The following is a 25937-nucleotide window of genomic DNA, read 5'->3' as shown; positions in this document are numbered from 1 at the left end:
TAAATTCCAATATCAGCACACAGCTCTCTCTCTCTCTCTCTTCTGGTGTAAATGATGCTGGTGCAGTATTTGGTGATGGATGGTTAGGTGGATGAACTGTGTCCGCTGTTGATATTGGATTCTTGAGTCGTGTGCAATCACCCCCTCCGGCTCAAGAACAGAGAGAAAACCTGAACCTCCAGTGCAACCTGTGCCTCCCATCTATGACCAGACCGCTTTAACCCCGCCCACTCTATTTCCTTCGCTTTGGCCGGAATGAAATTAGATGTGAGCGATGGTGTGAGGCAGAGACTCGGTCTGAACAGATAGAGGAGAGAAATAAAGCAGCTCATGGACACGGTAGATGTGTAAACGGCTGTCCTGAAACTTTCAGATGTAGAATCAGTGACACTATATTTAGAATGATTATCATAAACGGAAACATCCATAGTCTAATTATTATTTTCAGACAAATGATGATAATTTTTTATAAGACAAAACCAAAATGATATCTTTATGCAGCATTAAAACAAACTGAAACTAAACTAAAATGCAAACGCAGCATACAGAAATAAAATAATACATAATATCAAAATGAAAGTTTTTGCAAGTAAAAAATAAAATAATAGAAAAAACTGAAACTAGACCAAAATATAAAATTAGCAAATAAAATAAAATATTAAAAAACTCTATGAACCAGTAAAATAATAATAATAATAATAATAATAATAATAAAAATGAATATATAAATGAATATATATATATATATATATATATTATATGAACTTATATTTATATTATATATAAATGCTGTTTCATGTTGTTTACATGTACCTGTATTATATGGAGTATGTCAGAAAACATTGATGTCTAGATTTTCTCTCAACAAATGCGATTCATTTATTTCCCTGAATGCATTTGTGTTGATCTGAAGCATTGAACAGCGTCTTTACTCAACAAAAGAACCCTTCAGTGTTAAAAACAAGATGCAGGTCTTAAACTGCCAGATGCACAAACAGTGTTTGAATGCCAAGTTTATTTCTTTCTCTCTTTATTCTCCATATGGGATTATGATAATCAGCACAGCAGCAATTGTCCTTAAAAGAGTAGTTCAGACATAAATGAAAATTAGCTGAAAATGTCTTCACCCTCAGGCCATCCATTTTCTTTTCTCCATTGGAACAGATTTGAAGAAATTTAGCATTCCATCACTTTCTCACCAACGGATCATCTGAAGTGAATGGGTGCCATCAGACTGAGAGTCCATACAGCCAAACATCCTAGTAAAACACAAGTAATCCACACCACTCTAGTTCATCAGTTAACATCTGGAGAAGTGAATAACTTCAGCTTTTCAAGATACAAATCCATCAGTAAGATGTTTTTAACACCCATAGGGCCCTATTTTAACGATCTGAAACGCAAGTGTCAAAACGCAAAGCGCAAGTAAGTTTGTGGGCGGGTCTCGGCGCTGTTGCTATTTTCCCGGCGGGATAAATGGCTCTTGCGCCCGGCGCAAATCTAAAGTGGGTTGGTCTGAAGTAGCTTCATTATTCATAGGTGTGGTTTGGGCGTAACGTGAAATAAACCAATCAGAGCGTCATCCAACATTCCCTTTAAAAGCAGGTGCGCAAGTTCCATTATGGATTGCTATTATTATGGCGTATTTCCCAGGCGCACGCCAGGAGCGGTTCACAGCCGAGGAGACTGATGTTCTTGTAAGAGCAGTGAAAGACAGAGAAGTTGTGTTGTATGGGGATGGGAGAATAATTAGCCTGAATAATTTGTGAGCTAGTTTTATGCCTATTTTTTTCACATCTTCGTGGCACACCACAATGATTTCCGTCATCTCATGTGTTAATATTTTTTTAGTGTAACAATTTATGATTTGCAAAAATAACTGTTGCATCTGTGTAGATTACATGAGCAAAGTGTATGCGCGTTGTGCACGCTATACATTATGGTCAAGCATGCGCCCTTAAAATAGCATAATGAACAACGCGCAACGCGCCACTGACTTTAGGGGCCCTATCTTGCACCCAGCGCAATTGACTTTGTACACCGACGCATGTGTCATTCCTATTTTGCACCCGCGCAAAGCGCGCTTTTCCCTCCACAGAAGCACGTCGCTAAACTAGTGAATGAACTTGCGCTCCCTGGGCGGTTCAGCGCAAAAAAAGGAGGCGTGTTCCGGCGCAAACAATCCCTGGTGCTATTTTGCTGTTCCATTAAACAATTGCGCCACTGACCAGAAAAAACCTAGTCTAAAGTCATTGGCGCGTTGCGCATTGTTCATTATGCTATTTTAAGGGCGCATTCATGACCATAATGTATAGCGTGCACAACGCGCATACACTTTGCTCATGTAATCTACACAGATGCAACAGTTATTTTTGCAAATCATAAATTGTTACACTAAAAAAAATATTAACACATGAGATGACGGAAATCATTGTGGTGTATTTTGGGTGGGTTTCTCCCATCCCCATACAACACAACTTCTCTGTCTTTCACTGCTCTTACAAGAACATCAGTCTCCTCGGCTGTGAACCGCTCCTGGCGTGCGCCTGGGAAATACGCCATAATAATAGCAATCCATAATGGAACTTGCGCACCTGCTTTTAAAGGGAATGTTGGATGACGCTCTGATTGGTTTATTTCACGTTACGCCCAAACCACACCTATGAATAATGAAGCTACTTCAGACCAACCCACTTTAGATTTGCGCCGGGCGCAAGAGCCATTTATCCCGCCGGGAAAATAGCAACAGCGCCGAGACCCGCCCACAAAGTTACTTGCGCTTCGCGCTTTGACACTTGCGTTTCAGATCGTTAAAATAGGGCCCTAGATTATTTTTTTTCTGGTCAGTGGCGCAATTGTTTAATGGAACAACAAAATAGCACCAGGGATCGTTTGCGCCGGAACACGCCTCCTTTTTTGCGCTGAACCGCCCAGGGAGCGCAAGTTCATTCACTAGTTTAGCGACGTGCTTCTGTGGAGGGAAAAGCGCGCTTTGCGCGGGTGCAAAATAGGAATGACACATGCGTCGGTGTACAAAGTCAATTGCGCTGGGTGCAAGATAGGGCCCATAATCCATAATAATGCTTCCTCCTGTGAAAACAACTTTTTGTCTATACAAGGAGAGAAATATGCACAGATCAAGCATAGCCAAAACAGCTCTAAATAAATATGTAGGTGGATTTTGGACTGGTATTTTAGCTGGAATCAATGGTTTGAAGTTAAAAGTATTTAATAAAACAGCCAGCTTTTGGATTCAACAAACTCATTTATATCTCAGATGGCCTGAGGGTTTTTAGCTATTTTTATTTTTTGGGGAGAACTATTGCTTCAATAAGAGGTAACAAGTACATTCTATTCTGTTCTATTCATATTTATTATATATAAGCTCACATTTTCAACCATATTAATAAACAGGACTGTCTACTGTTTCTTTAATTGATACTGCTTTGATAAATAATGAAGTATTACAGTTGATGAAGCATTATTGTCTGATAGTCTAATCATGACATCATCTTTATCTCGTTTATGTGTGATCAGAGCTGACAAACACAAATGCCTCACTTCAAAGGAACTCAGATCATGCCGTCTTAATTTGATAACTCGTATTTTTCTCCTGGCTGAGGAAACAGACTCATTTCACGAGTGATAAAGCTCAATGCTCGGGCTGCGACGGTTAAATGTGATAATGTCTCCAAATGCACTACCCAGAATCCTCTCTGCTCTCCCACAGTGTAAACTTGAGTTCCAGGCCTGCAGCTCGAGTAAGAGCATCTCTGTGAAGTGTGAGGGTCCGTGTCCCTGCCTGCCAGGACAGGAAGTCATCAAACCACACACACAGAAGAACAGTGAGTCACTTCCTGTTTGTTAGGATGTTGATAGGACTTGTGTGCTGTCCGAACGGAGACTGCTGCATTACAGGTGATGAAATCTGATCTGTTTGAGGTCAGTATCAGCTCTGTTTCTGTTTTGTTTCTATATTATACTGTATATCAGGGATTTTCAAACCTTTTTTGGCAGCCGAATCCTTTAACCTTAATATTTACTTTTAGTACCCCTCTGTTTTTAAATGATTATTTCTATAATTTAACACAATATTTGCATGGTCATGTTTTTTAATGTTGATTATTGCTTACCAGACATGCAAGAGAAAATATAAAATATTTTGTCTTTTTGTAGAAAGTGTTTTATTTGGATTTATTTTTTTAAATGACTTATTAATTAAATATACTACATTATTAGTTTTTCCATCAACTCATGAACCACATTAATATATTTCAGCACCAAGAAATAGATAATTTTTTTCCAGTAAAAATAACAAATTATTCTTGAATCAAAATAGTTTAGTTTTGTTTTTGATGTTAATTTTATGCTTAGCAAGAAAAATGTCTGTCAGTAGCATCCGGAAAATAAACTTTGTTTTCCATTTGAATTATTGTTTATATTCTGACCTCATTGGGAAATATTTTTCCACATATATTTCGCTCTCAACTCTAATAAATCACTTAATTCAAATTTAAAATATTTGATGATGATTAGAAATTTGTGCAAAATTGGTTCTTGTGTTTGTGTATGTACACACCTATATATATATAAAAAAAAAAAACCTGGGGTCAGCAAAAATATAAGAGACTTGCTCTGTTTAATTAAGGGCAGTTGTGTGTTGAATGTGGAAATGCAGGATTTGACCTCTTTTTGTGTCTGACATGTTGGTACAAGACAGAAAGTGATTTTCTTCCTCAGTATTTTTGTCGTAGAAAATATATTTTATATTTTGATCTTGATTTAAGAATGTTTGGATGTTTGTACTGGAAAACAAGAAAATAATGTATGGACACTTTTCATGAGGTTATATATGGGTCAAGTGATGAGGAAATAACTATTTGAAATTCGATCAGAATTGTAGACCACATCAGATCAGATTTTAAATGAATTGTAACTGACCAGTTGAATGTGGTTTGGATGGGGTTTGCGGAAGTTGCATTTGGTGTGTTTTTGCTGTTTAGACCTCAGAAAAATAAACGCTTTTGAGTTGGGCATGCCAGAAAACATTTGTGCGGCCTGTCTGAACAAACGGTAAGAGTGGGATAAAAAGCTCAGAGAAAGAAGAACACTTTTTGAGAGAGAGAGAGATTGTGTGTGTGTGTGTGTGTGTGTGTGTGAATAGTGAATTTGGAGTTTTGGGAACAACACTGGACATCACAAAGACAAGCTCTCTGGAGGAATAAACACAGAAAGATGTGTGTTAATGTGAATTTCAGATGTTTTATTCATGGAAAAGAAAAATGCCAAATGAGATCAGTTTAACATTTAAAGGGAGGTTATAGGGCCCCTAATATGCCATTTTTAAGGTTCCTAATATTGTTTTTAGAATCTCCAACAATAGGTTTACATGTCTGCAAGGTCAAATATCACCTTGTTTTCAAACGATTCTCAAACGATGTGTTCGAAGCAGTTCAAAGGTTCAGTCGCTCTAAACCTCTACTTTCCATGAGCCTGCTCTGCTCTGATTGGTCAGATGGCACAGTGTGTTGTGATTGGTCTATCACATGCAGCGCATGTCAGAAACGATACGCCCATTGCCATAGTTCTGTATTTTGAACACTCAATACAAAATATAGATCTATTATTAATATAAACATATAGGTTGTGACTCGGTGGAGCCAGTGGTCCAAATAAACTGTGCACTGAGCCATCTTTTAAGAGCAAGTGTAGAACTCCCTGAGACCAGAGAAGCAGTCGTGAGTAAACAAATCAGTGCTTGGCTTTGCATGCAGAAGTCTTAGGATAAACTTACATTTCTCATCAAATCTGAGCTGCTCTTCACATTCATTTTATAACTCTATAGACTTACTGGATTATGACTAGTGACTTTTTGGTCTGTTACAGGAGAAACATCTGAGAAAAGTTGTGCATAAGTTCAATATGCTTAAAAAATAACTCAAAAGAGGAGAATTTTGATTAATATCTCCACTATATTACATATTCATTATATTTTTACTTAATATGTCAGTTAAATTTATATTTAAATTAACGTTTCATGTTTCAACAAGAAATTGTAGTAGAAGCATAATTATATAATTAAATATAAAAACTGCTTTATATGGAATTTAAATGTTAAAGATCAGTTTTTAAATGTTAGTTATTATATTTAAACAATTAGAACAATAATTATAGTAATTAGAAATTAGAAAAATCTAAAGTCTGCTTTTTTTATCAAATTGAGATTAGAATTAAATCAAAAGCTTGTGAATCAAACTGAATCGTGAAATCTGTGTCAGTACTCTTGATACTTTAAATATAAAATAATATATAACAGAGTTGAAACAGTCATATCATATAAAATCAAAAACAGTTATATCATATAATATATTAACTGCCTTGTGTGCAATTTTGAATTTAACATCAGTTTTTGAGTTAATTATCTAAAAAAAAAAAAAAAAAAAAAAAAAAATTGTTTCAGAAAAAGGTTTCAGTTGAGTTTTTCCTTAAGAAAAATGGACATGTACCTGATATATTTCCAAATTAATTGATATTCAATCGAGATCAGAATCAAATAAAATCAAGAACTTGTGAATCAGAATCAAATTGAATTGTGAAAGAACTCTTGGCACTTAGCTGTAAAATAACTTAGAATTGAAACATATAATCATATATATTTAGATCTCTATTAAAAACACTGCTTGTGAAACTTAAATGTTAGTTATCTAAAATAAGAATACATTTGAAAGTAGTTCAGGGAGATTTTTTTCCTTAAGAAAAACTGACATGTAACTGATACATTTACGAATTAGTTAATATCAAAGATTGTAATCAAACTGAGTCCAGAGCTTGTGAATCAGAATCAAATTGAATCAAGAGTTTGTGAATCAGAATCAAATTGAATCAAGAGTTTGTGAATCGGAATCAAATTGAATCAAGAATTTGTGAATCAGAGTCAAATTGAATCAAGAGCTTGTGAATCAAAATCAAGTTGTGAATATGGTGTCAATATCCCGCCCTTGTTCCCTCACAAATCCTGAACGCTGAATAAGCAGCGATGTTTTTCCTCCTGAAGTGTTTTGATGCCAGCACTGTGTTGTTTTAAGGGTTTGTTGTGCTATAATTCAGATTCATGACCTCTAGCCTGTTTGCACTTATTTCCCAGAGGCTTCGCCACACAGCACAGTCTCTCTCTGAGCAGAGATGGAGGTTCGCTCTGATAGCAGCGATGTGGTGTCTGTATTTAAATGACTTCAGATCACTGACATGATCTTTAATTGGAAAAGTGCTGCACGCATCAGGAAGCAATTACCACCAAAAGAGAGGACGTGTCATTTGAAAGTCCATTTTTACTTAATTCCCCCACGTCTTTATTGTCTCATGGCCTCTTCTCTTTCTCTTTATCTGACCTGTTCATCTTGTTTGGTCATTTTATCTCTGACTTTCATCTCAATCTGTTTTATGTGTCTCTGTTCTGTATTCAAATGAAGCAGTTATTCCTCTGTTTGCTTTGAGAAAATCTCTTTCGTCTCAGCCTCTGTCCATTATCTGCTCTTCTGTTTTCTGCCGTCGTAGTTTAGAAAGACGGGAGACACAGGGCAGGACTAGGGCCGCAAGATTTTTGCAATGAGGAAAACGTGGACGAAATCGTAGAATCCTGTTTATGAAAATGGTTTTTGCTGTATATTGCAGAATTTTGGATGAATAATTATATGAAAATGGTTTTTGCTGTATATTGCAGAATTTTGGATGAATAATTAAAAAGTAGGGCTGTACACCTAAACTGGGATTTGGACTAGTGTCTGTGAATATTAAACTCCAAAAAGACTTCTATTGAAATTAACTTGAAGAAATTATGACAGAAATATATTAGGCTACTGTATAGTAAAATGTGTTTTTCAAAGTAATAATAATAATTATAATAGTGATTAAAAAAAACAAAAACTATATATATATATATATATATATATATATATATATATATATATATATATATATATATATATATATATAAAATGTTATTTTAATTACATTTAAGAGATTAAATTCAATTATTGTTTTATGCCTCCTTTTGATCACCACAATATCTGATAATAAATTTTTGTTCAAACATAAATTTTAGAAAGAAAAAGAAAAGAAAATTCAAGCAACAACAGAGAACATCTGATCAAACATTTCAAAGAGCACCGTTATTTATTTTATTTATTTTTTTATTATTTCATTGTAAAAGTTTCACGAATTCAATTAATTAGTGCTTTTTGATTAAAAATAAATAAATAAACAATTAAAGTGGAATCGAGAAAAAATCTAATGGAAAATGCCGAATTTTGGGGGGAAAAAAATATATATTTCATAGACCCCAAAATTAATTTTTGTTAAACCTTTAATTAATTATTGTTAAATAGTTTAGTTTTCATGATTTTAATTCATTCCTGTCAATGAACTGTTGTTAAATTGTTTAAGTTTTATGATGTATTTAATTAGACATGCCTTTAGATTATTCAAATGTAATTAATCCATAAAAATAAAACAGCAAATATGAATATGAAATTTAGGAAAAAATCTAACTGATTTCGTTATTTTCATGAATTAATTGGACCAAATAACCATTAAAGCAAAAAAACTTACTTCAGTCAAATCCATGATGTCGACCAGCCGAACTGCAGAACCTCTGGAGATGCTGAGAGATAAAGAGGTGGAGATGATAACAGATGGAGCCCGAGGGGGTGGAGATGGGCGATGAGTTTGTTAGGAAGAAAGGATGGCTGGAGAGAAAGAGAGAGATATGATCTGAAGAGAAACACCAGAGACATTTTTCACTCACAGCAGGAGAGAAAAGTGAAAAATAGAGGGATCACCTGAGAGAAAATACTGTGGAGAGATGTGCAGAGTGTGTGTACGGTGAACAACACTCGCTCATTATGTTCTGAAGAATCGTTTTTCACGCTTTACACCGCAATATAATACAACACACACTCACACACACACACACACACACACACACACACACACACACACACACACACACACACACACTCATCTTTCTTCACTGGGCCATAGAGGAAAAACAGCAATATGAGGCTTTCAGTGGAAAATTACATCCACACAAATCTATGTCAGTGAGTGCGTGTGTGTGCACGAGTGCGTGTGTGTGTGTGTGGGGGGGGGGGGGGGGGGGGGGGTTCTGGGTCATTCCATTATGTAGAATATCCTCGTCTCAGCATGTGTCTTCATATGCTGGATAAAATAGATGTAAAACATATCACTTTGTTTCCAGGTGATGCATCCCTGATATGAAAAATTGCCAATAATCAGTTTCCTGTCCTGTTGTTTGTCTTTTCAAATATTATTGGTATTGGATGTTATGGGATTTTGAGCTTCAAGCCTTATATAAACTAATATTTACAAGTTTGTGTTTGATAAACAATGCATTATATCAGCAATCTAGTGAAATTTCATTACAATTTAAAATACGTTTTGTTTCTTTTTTTTTTTTAATGTGAATTAATTTTTTTATGTAATTTATTTCTGTGATGTAAAGCTGAATGTTTAGCATCATTACTCCAGTCTTCAGAGACAAATGATCTTTCAGAAATCATTCTAATACTGATTTGCCGCTCAAGAAACATTTCTTATTATCAAAGTTGAGAACAGTTAGGCTGCTTTATATTTTTGTTGAAAGTGACGCTTTATATTTTTCAGGATACTTTCATTAATTTAAAGTTCAAAAGAACAGCAATTGTTTGAAATAGGAATCTTTTTTGACATAATAAATGTCTTTACTTTCACTTTTGATCAATTTAATGCATCCACACTGAATAAAGGAATAATGCTCCTACCGACTGCAAATGTTTAGATGGAATATGAATATTTATTTCTAATGTCCATCTTTTTTGGTGTGCCGATTCCATTTATTGCATTAAGTTGTATCTGTAATAAGCAACCATTTATGAATTTAAACATGAAAATGAAGGGCTTCAGAAGCTCATCAAACACAGATGTGGACGTGAGTGTATTTCGGGCTCAGCACAGCCCCGCAGAACATTTAGGAAATCCTGTAATTCCTCATGTAGGTGCACCTGTCGAGCATTAATATGATGGTTTAATACATCAGAATAAATGTCACTGGAGTGTTCGACTCTCTCATACTCATAAACACTTCATTTTAAAGGTCAGACATATCAATAACACTCTCAGGCAGATTTATGTGATCCAAACATTTTTCTTGTCTGTACGTCACATTAGGAGATGATACATATGCTATTCAGTGCTGTTTGTTTGCAGGTTTTCATTAGACGGTGTCTGTATTCATTTATTAATGCCAGAGTGTTTTTTTTTTTTTGTGTGTGTGTGTTTTTTTGTTTTTTTGTTTGTTTGTTAGTTTTTTTGCACCAAAATCAGTAATTTCCCATCTTCTCTCTGAATCATGCTACTGTAGCTTTAAGATTTATTTGGTGTAATTTGAGTAACAGTAGTGTTAAGCTTTGTGCTGTAAATGTGGGCGGTCATATGTTAATGAGCTCATGGTTGTGACACCAATCATGGTTATTTTTAGATAACACTTTACAATAATTTCCCTTTTGTTAAAATTAATATAACAATCTAACAACAAACAATGTATATATTGCTTTATTATTATATTTTTTTTCAATAATGCATTTATTATTACTTTTAGTTGGTTAAAAAAAGTGTCAATGTTAGTACATTGAATTAATGCTAGCATACAACTTTTGATTTTACAAGTATATTAATAAATGCTAATGGGTCCTTTTACTTTTACTAGTGTAGTTGACTAAGGGTAACAAATTAAGTTTTAATGGTTTCCTCTTTATTCTGTGTTCCAGCTAAACTACACTGAAAACAATAATAATAATGTAGGATTTACAACAAAAAAACTATTTTCTCTCAGAAATTGCTAGTACATTTCACAAATAATTGCAAAGAAATGACAAGTGGCATCGAATTCAACATGAGATTTAGAAGTAGAAAAATGTGAATAATATTTCTTGTAAAATGCACTGCAATAACCATTGTTTATAACTTTGAAAAATCTACTTTTACAGTATTGTTAACTTTTAAGTTCATTTGAGATCAAAATGTGGTACGTCTGTATGGTACTGCATGGTTCTGTTTTCCAGGAAGACTACACTGAAATGATAATAATGACAATAATTATAATAATAATAATTGTAAGATTTACTTATAAATGATTTTCACTCAGAAATTGCTAATACATTTCACAAATAATTAAAATCAGTGGGAAAGTAAAATGGAGTTCAATGTGAGATTTTAAGATTTCTGCACACTTGCATTGATTGTTTGCATTTGTGCATTGAAGGTGACTCAGAAGTGTTCTGCCTTCATACGTCCTACTTTATACTCTGATTACCCATAATTCAATGTGACCAACACACACACACTCGCACAATTCCTGGTGGGAAGGTCTGTGTGTGTGTGTAGATGTAAAAACCTGAATTTGCAATGTTGCCAGACTTTATGAATCATCAGAAAACCACAGCGTTCTTCTGTTCCTCATGAAATCTGTCTCACACACACACACACACACACACACACACACACACACAAACACACACACACACACACAGAAATACTGTGGACTTTTATTAAAAGAAGTAAAAGAGGCTAAACACAGAGAAACTGAAAAGGAACAAAAGGAAAGCGCAACTAATTAATGACCGATCTTCGTTATCAGCGTTTCCCTCTGTTAGGCCGGCTTGTAACGATAGAGGACGGATGATAAGTGAAGTAGGAGCTGGTGTTTTATTCTCTCTTTGACTGCAAGCCAATTAATTAATCAGACTTTCTTAGATTAAACCTCGAATCGTACATGTGGCCTGCGGAGGCTTCCTGAAAGTGGCAAGTCAGTTTATTTGTATATTACTGCTTTTTACATTACACAGTTTTATATAAAATCATGGTGGGATTGTCTATTATATATTAATATCTTCATGTCTTATAGATGCATACCAGATTTAATGGACAGTAATATAATTACATTTTGCGATGATACAATACAAGGTTTGATATAAATTATGTAGCGCTGTACTTGAGTATACTGTATATAATATGCAATTAAGAGTATTATACTTAAATATCTGACTTTATATGCAAGCTGTGCAATAATAACACTTTCTTTCAAAGACGAAAATAGGGTTTTTAAGCATTAAAACAAAAGTTTAATACAGCTTTACAAGTAGAATGTGTCCTTTTTTTCTGAGTGAGAAAAATAATGACTTTTTTATACATTTTAACATGATTTACTGAAGCCACCGAATAAAATGTCATTCAGTGTAACCAAAGTTAATATAACAAAAAATCCTGTCAGGCTTATTTAGACCAAGAATCTTTAGATGACATTAAAAGGCGTTAAGGATCACAGTGCAGCCTCCAAAAACTAATTCATTGTCATTTTAAATCTTTAACCAACTTTGCCACTGTGCGTCAAACCATTAGGTTTTACCCATTTGTCAGCTAGAAGTTTTTAATCATTTAAAATATGATTTTTACATGGATTTAATATGCTTTCTGTGTATATAAAATCTTGTCTCTGATTCATGTATGCAGGTAAAGTAGGATGTATTGTATATCAGACTTTTAATATATATCTGGGCAATAATGTAGTTTACATTTGTGTGTGTTATATTGTGAACTGCATTCATTTTATTCTGTTTAGGTTATCAACCCATAAAACTCAAATGCACTGAAGATGTTTTCACAAAGAAATGCCAGCCATTTCCTTCATATATCCAATTGGGAAAGAATAAGTGATTAAATTATGAGTGTTAGCACAACTGAAGGGTTGTACCTTGATGTCAGTCGTTCAGCTGATTAAATATAAAGAATACGTATTTGCAAAGAGTTTGCAGTTGTGTGTGTGTGTGTGTGTGTGTTTGGTAGTTAAGACTCAGAGACTAATTATATTTGCCTTGCAAACATAAGATTGAACTAATTGCACATAACTAAATGTAAGGTATAGGAAGGAGAGCTTGGGACCTTTTGGTGACTGCTTGGACTTTTCAGCTCGTTAAAATCGAATTGTTTTCTGAAGTGCAGAAATTACATTCTGGAGCGGTTTTAGCTCAGAAGTAGTCTGAGTTTGTTTGGTGTCTTTCCAGTTTCAATTTGAGCTTCTCAGTCTTCTCCAACCTGCTGATCTGCGTTCCGTCGTGAAATACCCATAATCCTTCACTCCGGCAGGAGATGAATCACTGAGGATCTGAGTTTTTCTCGAGTTCATCACTCTCTGAACACTGGCCACCCACCAGCCGTGAGTAGCACGAGCGCTTCATCCTCTACATGTTCACACACTGTAGATAAAATCATGAGCATCCAGGAACACCAGAAAGAGAAAAAGAAAGGTTTTCTGAATCATCGACTACACCCACTCAGCATATGCTCCTACCTAGGACACATACGCACACACTCACAGGCTAGACTTGCATCCACCGAAACTGTTCGGTTAAAGAGATTAATTCTTTTAACCAGATTCCCAGTTTCATTTTCACTAAGCAGAGCTCCAGGCACATAAAGGCAAACATGCTAGAATGACAGTCCTGCATCAGGAGTTAAATCTCTGCAGCTGTATGTCAAGAGAAAATAATCTCTGCCATCTGTCTGTAGGAGAAGCTTGCTGAATGTTTGGCACTGAAGGCCAAGATGAGAGCCCTACTTTAAAATGTAGTGTTAAACTTACATTAGTAATCCGTATGAAAGTAATGTTATCCGATTGCCAAAATGCACACAAGAGAAAAGTGAGGATTCGAATGTCCACAATACAGTCTGACCACTATAACAAAATAAATGTGCAAGTGCTAGGACCCCTTTGAAACCCCCAACCACTTTTTTTCTGGATTCCAAAAATTTTTAATTTATATTAATACAATCATTTATATTTAATTAACCAAGATTAGTTTAACAACAATTTATTTTATAAGAAATTTAGTAAAAAAAAAATCCTTTTATTTCGTAGGAAAATAAAGTGTTGCACAACAGTGGTCTACTGAAGAAAAAGAAGAAGAAAAATGTTGATTAAAATTAGATTAAACCTGTATTATTATTAATAATAATAATTAGAAAATTATTATTTTCAAAAATCTTCTTAATAAACCTCAAAACTATAAAATTAAAGGTACAATTTGTAACATTTGCAGTAAAATATCCAAAAACCACTAGGCTAGTGTTATATATTTTGTCCAGCTGATTACTAACAATATCTCTAATGTTTTCAACTACTTGTAAATCATGAGAAAATTCCCATTTTAAACAGAGACACGGGCAGTGCAGTCGCCTGTCAATGACGTTAGTTATCCTTTGTTTACTGACGTAGAAACCACATCACAACAGTGTCGTGGACAAATGTTACTTCGTGACAAACTTCAACTAGAAAGAGATGCCGATCTCACTTGTGTTTTACTCGACAGGTGAGTTGTTTGATTCGTATCTTTATAGAAAACGTATGCTATTATAACGATCAACAAGATTAGTATTATGGGGCATACACGCCAAACGCGGGGCATCACACTTCTAGACCCGCGCGAGGATGCGTCTGATCCATAGTCTGATCGCGTCTTTGCATTGACTTTGTATGTAATCTACTCGTGCAAATCATTGAACTCACGTTAAATCCGTGATTTATCTGTCACGGTGCAGGGTGCCGTCTCAGCTTCCCCTGTGGTCTGTGTTGTCCTGTCTATTCAGTAGCTCGTGGTCTGGGCAATCAGCGCTAATCATGGCAGGGTTGTGCAGATCACGAGCTGATTCTACTCACCAAGGATGGATTAAGCAGAGGAAACAGAGCTGCACCTAGCTCTTCAGCAGCAGGGCTCTCTTCTGGGTCGACAGCAGGAGGAAATTGCAGCTTCTCGTCGCGCCTACTCGGAGATCGCTCTCCAGCTCAACCGGCTTGCCGAACGGCTTGACCAGCTGCAGGCCAGCCCCTCAGCTGCCCCGTCTGTCCCACCTGCTCCTCGCCACGCGGAACCGCGACTCAATCCACCTGCTCCATACTCGGGTGAGCCCGACTCATGTCGATCATTTCTGTCCCAGTGTTCACTGACTTTCACTCTCCAGCCTTCCTGTTTCCCCACGGAGCAATCCCGGGTGGCGTTCGTCATCACTCTCCTGGTTGGTCAAGCGAGAGAGTGGGGAACGGCTATGTGGGACAGCAAACATGACTGTTGTGTGTCGTTTGAGGCATTCTCGAGGGAGCTGCGCGTGGTGTTTGACCGCTCGGCACGCGGTATTGAGGCAGCACGAGCATTGTCGCTACTTCAGCAGAGAGAGCAGTCAGTGTCCGGTTACTCTATTCAGTTCCGCACGCTCGCCGCGTCTCTGGGATCACTTCCTCCACAGCCTGGCTGAGCAGGTGAAGGACGAGATCTATTCACTAGAACTGCCCCCTGGCTTGAATGAGCGCGATCATGTCCAGCACGTCAGGCGAGTGCTCCAGCGGCTGCTGGAGAATCGTTTATTCGTTAAGTTGGAGAAGTGTGAGTTTCACGCACAGTCGATTCCGTTCCTGGGTTTTACTCTCTCGCCTGAAGGTATCCGAATGGATCTCGCCAAGGTAAAGGCAGTTGCTGATTGGCCCACCCCAGATTGTCGTAGAGCGGTCCAGCGCTTTCTGGGGTTTGCCAATTTTTACAGGCAGTTCATTCGGAATTTTAGCCAAATCGCCCTTCCTCTGACTGATCTCACCTTCACAAAGAGACAATTCTGTTGGTCGTCGCAGGCCCAAGCTGCGTTTGAGAACCTTGAGTGTCGATTTGTTTCGGCCCCCATTTTAACGAACCCTGACCCATCTCGTCAGTTCATTGTGGAGGTGGATGCGTCGGAGGTAGGGGTGGGGGCAGTTTTGTCTCAAAGATCAACTTCGGACGAGAGAATACATCCCTGCGCCTTTTTTTCTCATCGTTTACCCCCGCGGAACGGAACTATGACATTGGGAATAGGGAGTTACCAGCTGTCAAGCTGCCCCTGGAGGAGTGGCGTCACTGGTAAGAGGGAGCGCGATTTCCGTTTATCGTTTGGACTGATCATAAGAATCTTGAGTACATTCGCACCGCCAGGAGAATAAATTCTAGGCATGCTCGCTGGGCATTATTTTTCGGACGTTTCAGGATTACCATTTCTTATCGCCCAGGCTCTAAGAATGGTAAACCTGACGCGCTGTCACGGGGTGCGTACTGGACAGAGGACTCAGATGCAGAGTTATCACCCGCAGACTAATGGTCAGGCCGAGCGTGCAAACCAAGATTTGGAGAGAGTCCTGCGCTGTGTGGCGTCTGCTGAACCGTCATCTTGGAGTTCCAGGTTGACCATGGTAGAGTATGCGCATAACTCCCTCCCGGTCTCATCTACGGGTTTGTCTCCCTTCCAGTGCTGTTTAGGCTACCAGCCACCTCTATTCCCCTCTCAAGAATCCGATGCCGTTGTTCCCTCCGCGCATGCGTTTATTCAGAGATGCCTCCGTACTTGTTGGATCGCCAGAGAAGCCCTCACTCGGACTGGCGAGAGGAACAAGGCATCGGCGGACCGTCACCGCCTTTCGCTCCACCCTTCAGCCCCTGACCTCTGCCCCTCCGCCTCCTAGGCTCATTGAGGGGTCGCCTGCCTATACTGTACGGCAGCTCATTGATGTTCGGCGTAGGGGTAGAGGTCATCAATATCTGGTAGATTGGGAGGGTTATGGTCCGGAGGAGAGATGCTGGGTTCTGGCTCGTGATATTCTGGATCGCGCTCTCATTGATCTCATCAGCGTCATGGTGAGTCCTCCGGGGAAGCCAGGAGGCGTCCATGAGGTGGGGGGTACTGTCACGGTGCAGGGTGCCGTCTCAGCTTCCGCTGTGGTCTGTGTTGTCCTGGCTGTTCAGTAGCTCGTTGTCTGGGCAATCAGCGCTAATCATGGCGGGGTTGTGCAGATCACGAGCGGATTCTCCCCACCTGTCGCTCATTCCCCCACTCCCTTTATATGTCTCTGCTTTTCTGTCTGTGGTCGTGAGTAGATTGTTTTGTCTTTGCCCATGTTTTGCACTGTTTCTCAGTATCAGTCTCAACTTCTGTTCTTGTGCCAAAGGATTCGTAATTCGGAGATCTGGCAGCGCGAGTGGTCCGCAGTGTGCCGGCCAGCTCGGAGATCTGTGTGCGCCAGAGCTTTTCGTTACTGTTTATGTTATTTTGTGTTCTGTGGCGAGAATAAAGATTCTCCTTTTCTAACTCTGCATCTGAGTCCTCTGTCCAGTATGCACCCCGTGACAGAATCTTTCTGTCTGATTGATAGCCATCAGCCTTTGGGTAAAAGACAACAAATCCCATCATTCCACGCTCCTTCTTAGCATCATCAAACCATGTGATTGTTATTGTTTTGATAGTGCGCCCTCTTGTGGCAGGTCCTACAAACTGTACCTTTAAGTTACACTCTAAATGTTTATGTTCATGCATAAAATATGGTCCCCTTTGGAAGTGAGTAAGAAAGAAAGACCTTGACTGTAATTACAGAAGGATATGCAGATCCCCAGAGAAAATACCCACATTATCTAGCCAGTGAACAAAGTCTATCAAAGGCTCTTACTTTGAGTGTGTGTCTTTGTTCATATTCATAACACCATAAGGGCATTATTGAATTCAAATGCATAGCAGCAGGACTTTAACTTTAGATGTCCTTTGACCTTTAAGATCACCTATGCTATGCTGCCACACCTGTGTTTTACACCTGTTACCCTGACAACAGTTCAGTCACAAAAGATGTGACCATGGAAACCGTAGGTTCTGCTGTCTGGCAGATTTATTTGAGCAATTTGACCATCAGCCAACAAGAGCCCAGAGACCCACTGATTGTGTTCTTCCAATGAAAGTGAACAGTGACCAGAGACGGTCAAAAAGGACAAAAACAACATAAAAGAATCATAAAAATAGTCCATGTGACTCATGCACAGTATTCCAAGTCTTCTGAAGCCATATGCTGAGACAAATTTAAGTTGTTATCATGAACTAAAAATAAAACAATTAAAATATTTTTACTTAGTAATTCATTCATTCAACCTTCAGGTAGTTGCCAAGGTACAATTTCAATTTTTCCCTCTTAGATCTCAGTTTTTAATTCATACCATACAAAATTGGTCAGGGTCAAATTAATGTCAATTTATACCACTGACATCAAACATATTAACTGAAAACGGACATATGCAGATCAGAAGCACATCAGTCATATGCACGACTCTTATTCTTCTACTAGTGTTCATTTTGTCAGCCATTTTTAACGTAGTCTTAGTCTTAGTCCTTTAAACTGGTCTTAGTCTTAGTCCTGGTGTCAAATGTACTTTTTAGTTATTATCAAATTTAGTCAACCTTGTCATATTTTTGTATTAGTCAACTAAACTATAACAGTTAAACTGATTGATTAAACTGACACTCATTGCTGGGTGAAGAACAGTGTGAACATGGTGTGAAACATCTAATTTGGTGTTGCATAAAGATACTCAAGCAGGTTTGAGTAAATGCCTTTTTTAGTTTAGATTAAAAAAAATGTTTAATTGCTTTCTTTCCATTTTGTATTGATTTTCATGACATGAAAGACAGAAATGATGTTGAGTGAACATGAACTCTCCAGGGTTGAGTGGCAGAGATCGCTGATTTTACGTTTTAAAGTGTCTCCTCCTCACTTTGTCTCTGGGTTTAGTCTGTGTTTAGTCTGTGAACTGTTGGCCTGTTTTTCCTAATTAAACAAGGCTAAATAATGCACATTTAACCTCTTTAGAGAGCAGAAGTCTCTGCATGCATTTAAAACTCTTTTAATACGGCAGAATGTAATACTGAACTTTAACACACACCTCCACATTTATCATCTGAAAGTTGTTGTTAAACATGATTCACAGCCACAGTCGGGCAAACTCTGTTCAGCTGCTGGGATCGCATTTAAGTGCATAATGATATGAAATGATCAAATTTGATTACAGTGAGTGTGTGGGATAAAATAAATATGTTTTAAAAACACCTGAGCAAGATTTGTTCAGAAAAACATAATCATGTTGTTCCAAAACCGTATGGCTTCTCTTTCATTTTGAAACATATAATTAAATAAATGGAGAGGAATGCTGTTGAGCTCCAAAAACAACAAATTGCTCCACAGAAGTATCATGTGCTGAAAATAAAAAAGTAGGTAGACATTTATCAGAAATTAATACATTTTGCAGAGAATTACAATTAAATTAAAATGAAATACAATTGCATTAAATATGAAATTTTAAAGCAGAAAAACTTACATTTATGTTCTTGGAAAATGTAGGTTAATTTTAGTATTACTGAGATGATTTTATGGTATTTATAAATATTTTGAATGTTTGTTTATATATATATGCATATATATTTATTTATTCAGTTTTAATTTTAGTTATATTTTTAGTTTTCAAAATGTACAAATTAAATAGAAAGGAAAACAAAGAAAACTGGCATAAAATGTTTGATATATATATAATGTTTTAGTTAGTTGCAATAAAGTAATCCAATAATCCTTTTGTTTTATTTATAACTTCAAACTATTATTTTTACCGTGTAACTGTCATACAAGTGTGTCTTATATTTTGTGTGAGAGACAGATGTGAATTTAAGCCATTTTCAGTCTAAATAAGATTTGAAAGCCATGGGAGATTTTTAGCAAATATGCTGTAAAAATATTTTAAAAATTGCTAATAAAAATATTGGAGTACAATTTACAAGAAAATACTCTCTCGGTCTTTCTATTTCAAAATTTCATGTTGAATTCAATGTTACTTGACATTTCATTGTAATTATATATGCCATTTACAAGCAAAAAAATCATTAAAAAAGTGAATCCTACTGTTTTTTATTTCTCATTGTAGTTTTTATAATTTGGATCTCTTCCTCACATAAAGTCTTATGAACTGTTGTTATCATACTTCTGTGATGCTTTTTTGGCCTTAACAGACTTGGTTACCATCCACTTTCATTGGAGCGATGCATGCGGTTGAGTGAACGGTGATCTATTCCTTTAATTAAATGTTATCATCTATCTCTCACGCTCTATATGAGGCATCAAACAGTCGATCTGATATCATTACCGCTGAAAAGCGTTTCTGTGTGTAATATCACCCGTCCTGCTGTTAATGGCTCTGAGAGATGGTTTTCTGTGAAGAATTACTAATATCTATGTATCTGAATTAAATGCATTCATCATGTCGTCCGGAGCGGAGCAAGTGAATGCTGACTGCTGCTGTTAGCGTTTATCTTTAAAGACGAGGACGATTGTCCTGCGTGAGTGTCAGCAGTTATCCTTCACACCACACGGGAACAGTCAGAGCCTGACTACGGTGGCCTTTAATTACTGCGACCGAAACTCACCTGTCGATCAAACACAGAGGACTAGAAACATCTCCAGGTTTTCACAGATTTAACCCTGTGAAGACTGACAAATGAATTATGAATATGAATGTAAACATGGTTGGATTTCTCCAACAGTAGTCTCTGGTAAATTAACCGTTTGATTTACGGAGTTCTTTGAAATACATTGTGGAACTAAATTGGACAACTAGTTAATGCAGTGATTTAATTAGTCTCCGCTGTAGTTTCTGTGATCTCGAGCAATACCCAGAGTAACAGTCCAGAGAACATGCTGTTTAACAGCAGTAGCTTAAAGAGAACCTCATCTCGCTAATATTCATGAGCTTAGCTTTGACTATTAATATCATCTTAACCAGCACACGTGTGAATCAAAGTGTTGCTCCTGGTTAAACAATGCTATGTCACAACCAAATCATACATATTTTACGAGGTGGCTAATTCGTACAAATTTGTACGACCTCACTCCTACGATTTTGCATGATTTGTCTAGACCCCAGACACGGGTAGGTTTAGTGGCGGGGTTAGGTAATTCGTACAAATTGATTCAAATCATGGAACTTGTGAAATATGTACGATTTAGCACAAATCGTATGAATTTGTATGAATGAGATCAAAATAAAATCGCCAAATTCGTCAATTTCATACGAATTAGCCACCTCGTAAAATATGTACGACTTTTCGTGACATCAGGCTGGATTAAACAGTTAGTACATGTGTTGTCTTGTATAGACTCTAGTTCAGTGGTTCTCAAGCTTTTGGATTCGAAGGATCTTATTGTCCAACAAAATTACAAGATATTTCTGGTATTCCTGCTGTACTTATCACAACGCTGCAAGTTTTCAAACATTTTTCTTACCAGAAACGGGGGGCTTCTGAAATAACAGATTAAATTAACCACAATTCATTTTGTAATCCCAGAAGATGTCCTTAAAATGGACAAAATAAATTTGACTTCACACCAAAAGTGTTAACAAAAAAAACAACAACAAGTGTTTTAACAAGATAAGAAAATTCAGAAACAAGAAAATTAAGAATAAAAAAAAATATATTTTACAGAAAATTTACCCATTTAAACGATTCAGTTTGGGTGAAAAAACACTAGCATGTTATCGAAGTATGACTGAAACTTCATGATCTGAGCTGTTTCATGGTTGTGTTTGCTGTTTACCATTTACAGGCGAATCCCCATGTTAATACATTTTCAAGACTTTAAAACTTTCTTAAAACAAATTTATTGTTGTCTTTGTAAAGGAATATGCAGTTTTTGAGCCGCTACTGTGACGCCGCACAAATGCTTCCAGTGTGAATACTCTGCAGCTGCAGTGACGCCAGGCTAAAGCTTGCGGTGTGATATTAATGTTGTATTCCTGAGCTCCTTATTTGTAAACTCAGCAGAAAGACAGCAAACCAGGCCAGAAAAAATGATTTACACAAGTACATAGACGTGAATGCTTGGCTAATATATTACAAGTATGTGTAAACTGCATTGAGTTAGACTTCAGAGAGTCAGATATCTGACGTTAAACTAGATATTATTGTGTTGTTAACTCACTTTAATTTTAAATGTAGTTTACTTAAACCATTGGTTCGCCATGAGAGTATTTGAGCAGAAACACCACAGAAAAGATAGAATGCACATTTGCATAAATGTGTAGAGTATGTTTCTAACCACACAGACACAGCACATTTCTATTTCTAGGTTTGTCTTTTTTTCTTCTCTGCTCTCAGATCTTGGTGTTTATCTGAGGAACAAGGACAGCGGTGAACGTGTATGTGTGTGTTATCCATTTCTATCAGTCTAGGTGGCTTATTTCCCTCCTGACACTCACCAATTTCCAGTTTGCAGCTACGCGCTGATGTTTGTAGAAATGGAAATGACATGTTTCCGTCACAAAACTATAACACCACAATTCAGCTGAATTACTGCACTTTAAACACTTCAGTCCGACTCCTGCAGACTTCCAATTTAATTTTGTATTAAAGTTAAACATTGTGCTTATTCTGTTTAAGTATAGTAATATTTGAAGGTGCTTTCACTGAGGTCCTCTCTCTGTAACCGCAGCAGTGTGATTGCACATTCATATCTGTGTGTCCAGTGCTGGTCTGTTGTTTGCGGCTTTGTTTTGTGAATTTGGCAGGCGTTTTTATTGTCGATTTATTGTCTTCTTTTTGGTGGGCTGCCGGATTTTCACATTTGGGAGCTCTTGTTTTACCTCACCAGCTAACACTTATTCTGTGGTTTTGGTTACTTATTTTGGTTATTAACTCTTATTAACTCTTTTTGTTTTATCCATTTTCCAAACCACGTATTGAGGTACATAGGGATGTTGGTGCTTTTATTTATTTACATTTTTTGTGTGACCTTTTTATTTCAAACATACAAAGTTTAGCAAATGCACTTAATATACTTTGTTTGAAGATCATTTGAAAAGTGGTAAAATATCAGATTATTTGAGGATAATTTAAAGATTATCCAACTAGTTAGTGGTGGCTTACATTTACAGTACATCACGCTCTGGTTTTCTTCTCAGCCTTTTCTTAGATTTACTGCAGTCACAGTTTTGAAGAGTCTCAGTCAGCTGGTAAGTCTTCAGCTATTTCTGAAAATAAAATCAACACTTTATTAATGTTATTCCAGTCAAGCGTATTTACTGGCCACACAAACAGAGACACATGCAAGGTAATCTCCATAATCCTCCCCACTGGCACTGTGTGTTTCTACGGCTTCATGAATAGTGTGACCAGAGTTATGATTGCAATACAGACACACACACACACAGATATGATCCGATGTATCATAGCACAGATATATCAGTAGAATAGAGGAATTACACTGTGTTATCTGGTTCCTGCTCAGAGGTGTGATTCACACAACTACCAAAATAATCCAACACTTTCAAATATAGAGACTCACAGGATTATATAAAGGAAAATAGAAGTGTGTGTGTATGTGTGTGTTACAGTGCTGTAAGACTGAATATAGACCAGCAAAAAAAGACTTTGCATTCAAAATTAAATAGCTTCCTTTCCTCAGCAGAGCTGTTCCTTCAGCTTCAGGTTCAGCCGAGAGACGCTCTGTTTTAAATCATTTAAATGCTACTTTAGTGAATATTTTGTAATTAGCAAGATTTATTTTATAATATAACTTCATTGTGTGTGTGTGTGTGTGTGTGTGTGTGTGTGCGTGTGGGTGTGTGTGTGTGTGTGTGTGTGTTTGTAACATATACTAAAGTACTTTTATTGTATAAGTAACTACAAAGTTTTATTTTATATAAATATACATATATATATATATATATATATAATTGTAATTGTAGTTTGTTTTAGTTAACTATATGCGTGTGTGTGTGTGTGTGTGTACGTGCACATGTATATAATACACACACACACACACACAAACTAATGCACGCACATAAAGTGTGTGTGTGTGTGTGTGTGAAAGTGTGAAAATGAAAGAAGTCGTCTAGTATCTCCCAGCTGATTTGTCTGTCTGTGAGGTACTTCCTGTGTAGACAGGATGTTAGTGTTATTCGTCCAGTTTCTCTATAGTTCAGTTCTGAACTGTTCTTTTCGTTGTGAAACATTCAAATGTCAATTAATTCACAGGGAGTCACATGACCTTATTCCAGCGTGGCAAATCAGATTGAGAAAACAACATCATTTTATTCATGTAGTTCATTAGGAGGGAATCTCTGAGACAAACTCATACTCTCATTCCAGTGAACGTGTCAAACAGCAGCCCTGCGGCACTCTTCCGTTTCTCCTTGTGAATTCACACATGTCGATTCAGATGAGAATGAATTTAACACACGACCTCAGTGTTTGTCTGAAACACTAGCTTCTTATTTGGTCTGGAATATTCTCCTGGGCTTTCAGGAGAAAATCATTTCCGATTCAGAAGGCTATAAAATCACAGACTAGCGGCTGTAAGTGCTGAAATTACCTTAAGCCCTCCCCCCCCAAAAAAAAAAAAGTGTAAAAAAACAATCACCATCTGAATAAAAATGAGGTTTTATTTTACTGAGGTTTTTCTGCTATTACAGTCACTCGCACACGTCATAATAACAAATTAGATCTTTCATATCTCAAGTATTACTTCTGGATATAAATATGATCTCAATATGAACTCACATATTTCTTATTAAATTATTTCATCTGCTCCACATTGAATTCAAATGTAATGAGAGTTCCAGTCCACAACAACTGTGACGTCAGACAGAAAATATATCATCCGAACACAGCGTGCTCATTTCAGTGTGTGTTTGTGTGTTTCTGTAGGCTGCAGCGATGCTGATTTGAGAAGTTTAGCGTCCAGACTCAAAGACTGGTTTGGGGTTTTGCACACGGACGCAAACAGAGACCTGAAGAGCAGCACGAGTGACTCTGCACAGGGACGTAAGTGTGCTTACATATTTAAAAAATGTGTTCAGTTCAAGCTCTGAGCCAATTTACTAATGCTTTTCTGTCTACTATGTGTTATTTATTGTAATTCTTTTCTCATTTTAGTTGTTAGAACCAATAAACCACTTACTGCACTACTAGTGTCTGTGGAAATATGAGATTTATATGTATTGGAAAATTATTGTATTATATTTAGTGTTTTATTTATTGTTTTTTAAGGGGTAAAATAAATAAGTAAAGAAAATTTGAAATGTTGCCAACTAACTGAAATGTTTAAGTTGAAGAACTAAACTTACTAAAAGTAAAGCTGAAATAACATGCTGTATAGAAATATAAATAAGTAATAAAATGGCAAAAGAGCATAATATTACTGTAATGAATTAATTAATCATATTATTATATTTCTATATTTATATTTATTGTGTTATATTTATTGGTTTTAACTGGTAAAATAAATAGAAATAAAAACAAATGTCCAATATCCTGTGCCAAATATTTAAGTAGATTTTAGAGCACACGTTGAAAACATTATATAGGATTCTCATTACAGTAATTTTATATTCTTTTTCCACTCTTATTTTACTTTATTTTTTATTTAGATTTTAAACCATAAACCATCTTAATACAAAAAAAAAGTTTAAATAAAAGTTTATTGATTATTATTATTATTATTTATTTGGTTTGACTAATATGTTTGTCCACCTGTCTCTGTCCTGTAGGTTTTGACACCAGTATTTTGCCCATCTGTAAAGATTCTCTCGGGTGGATGTTCAACAAGCTGGACATGAACTATGACCTTCTGCTCGACCAGTCAGAGCTCAGCGCCATTTACCTCGACAAATACGAGCTGTGTATGCGGCCGCTGTTCAACTCCTGCGACTCCTTCAAAGACGGAAAGCTGTCTAACAACGAGTGGTGCTACTGTTTCCAGAAACCTGGCGGTGAGTTTGCGAAAATTATATTGGGGAGCAGTTCACAATGGGGAGCTATTCTTTGAATTAGTAGGTAATACTAGTCGGATACTAGAAACTGTTTTAAATGTGTCTCTTCAGGCATGCCATGTCAGAACGAGCTCAACAGGATTCATTCACAGAGCCGAAGGAAGACTTTGATAGGTGGGTGGATTTGATGAACAGCTGTTAGCTCCTCCCCCAGAATCCCCCTGGACCAATCAGCATCAG

General features: G+C 36.8%; 1 protein-coding gene across 3 annotated transcripts in view; it reads left to right on the top strand.

Moving 5' to 3' along the window:
- Positions 1-25937, top strand: part of spock1 (SPARC (osteonectin), cwcv and kazal like domains proteoglycan 1) — a 218237-nt gene that overhangs the window by 186127 nt on the left and 6173 nt on the right. For all 3 annotated transcript variants that reach the window (XM_026242697.1, XM_026242695.1, XM_026242696.1), the window contains 4 exons: positions 3731-3845; positions 24634-24750; positions 25476-25697; positions 25809-25871. In XM_026242697.1, the coding sequence (XP_026098482.1) occupies positions 3731-3845; positions 24634-24750; positions 25476-25697; positions 25809-25871 (517 nt within the window). The remainder of the gene's footprint in view (positions 1-3730; positions 3846-24633; positions 24751-25475; positions 25698-25808; positions 25872-25937) is intronic.

Source organism: Carassius auratus, unplaced genomic scaffold (assembly GCF_003368295.1).
Source record: "Carassius auratus strain Wakin unplaced genomic scaffold, ASM336829v1 scaf_tig00001753, whole genome shotgun sequence".
In the NCBI taxonomy this organism is placed as follows: Eukaryota; Metazoa; Chordata; class Actinopteri; order Cypriniformes; family Cyprinidae; genus Carassius; species Carassius auratus.
Note: the sequence above shows the minus strand (reverse complement) of the source record. Positions and strands in the feature narration are given on the sequence as shown.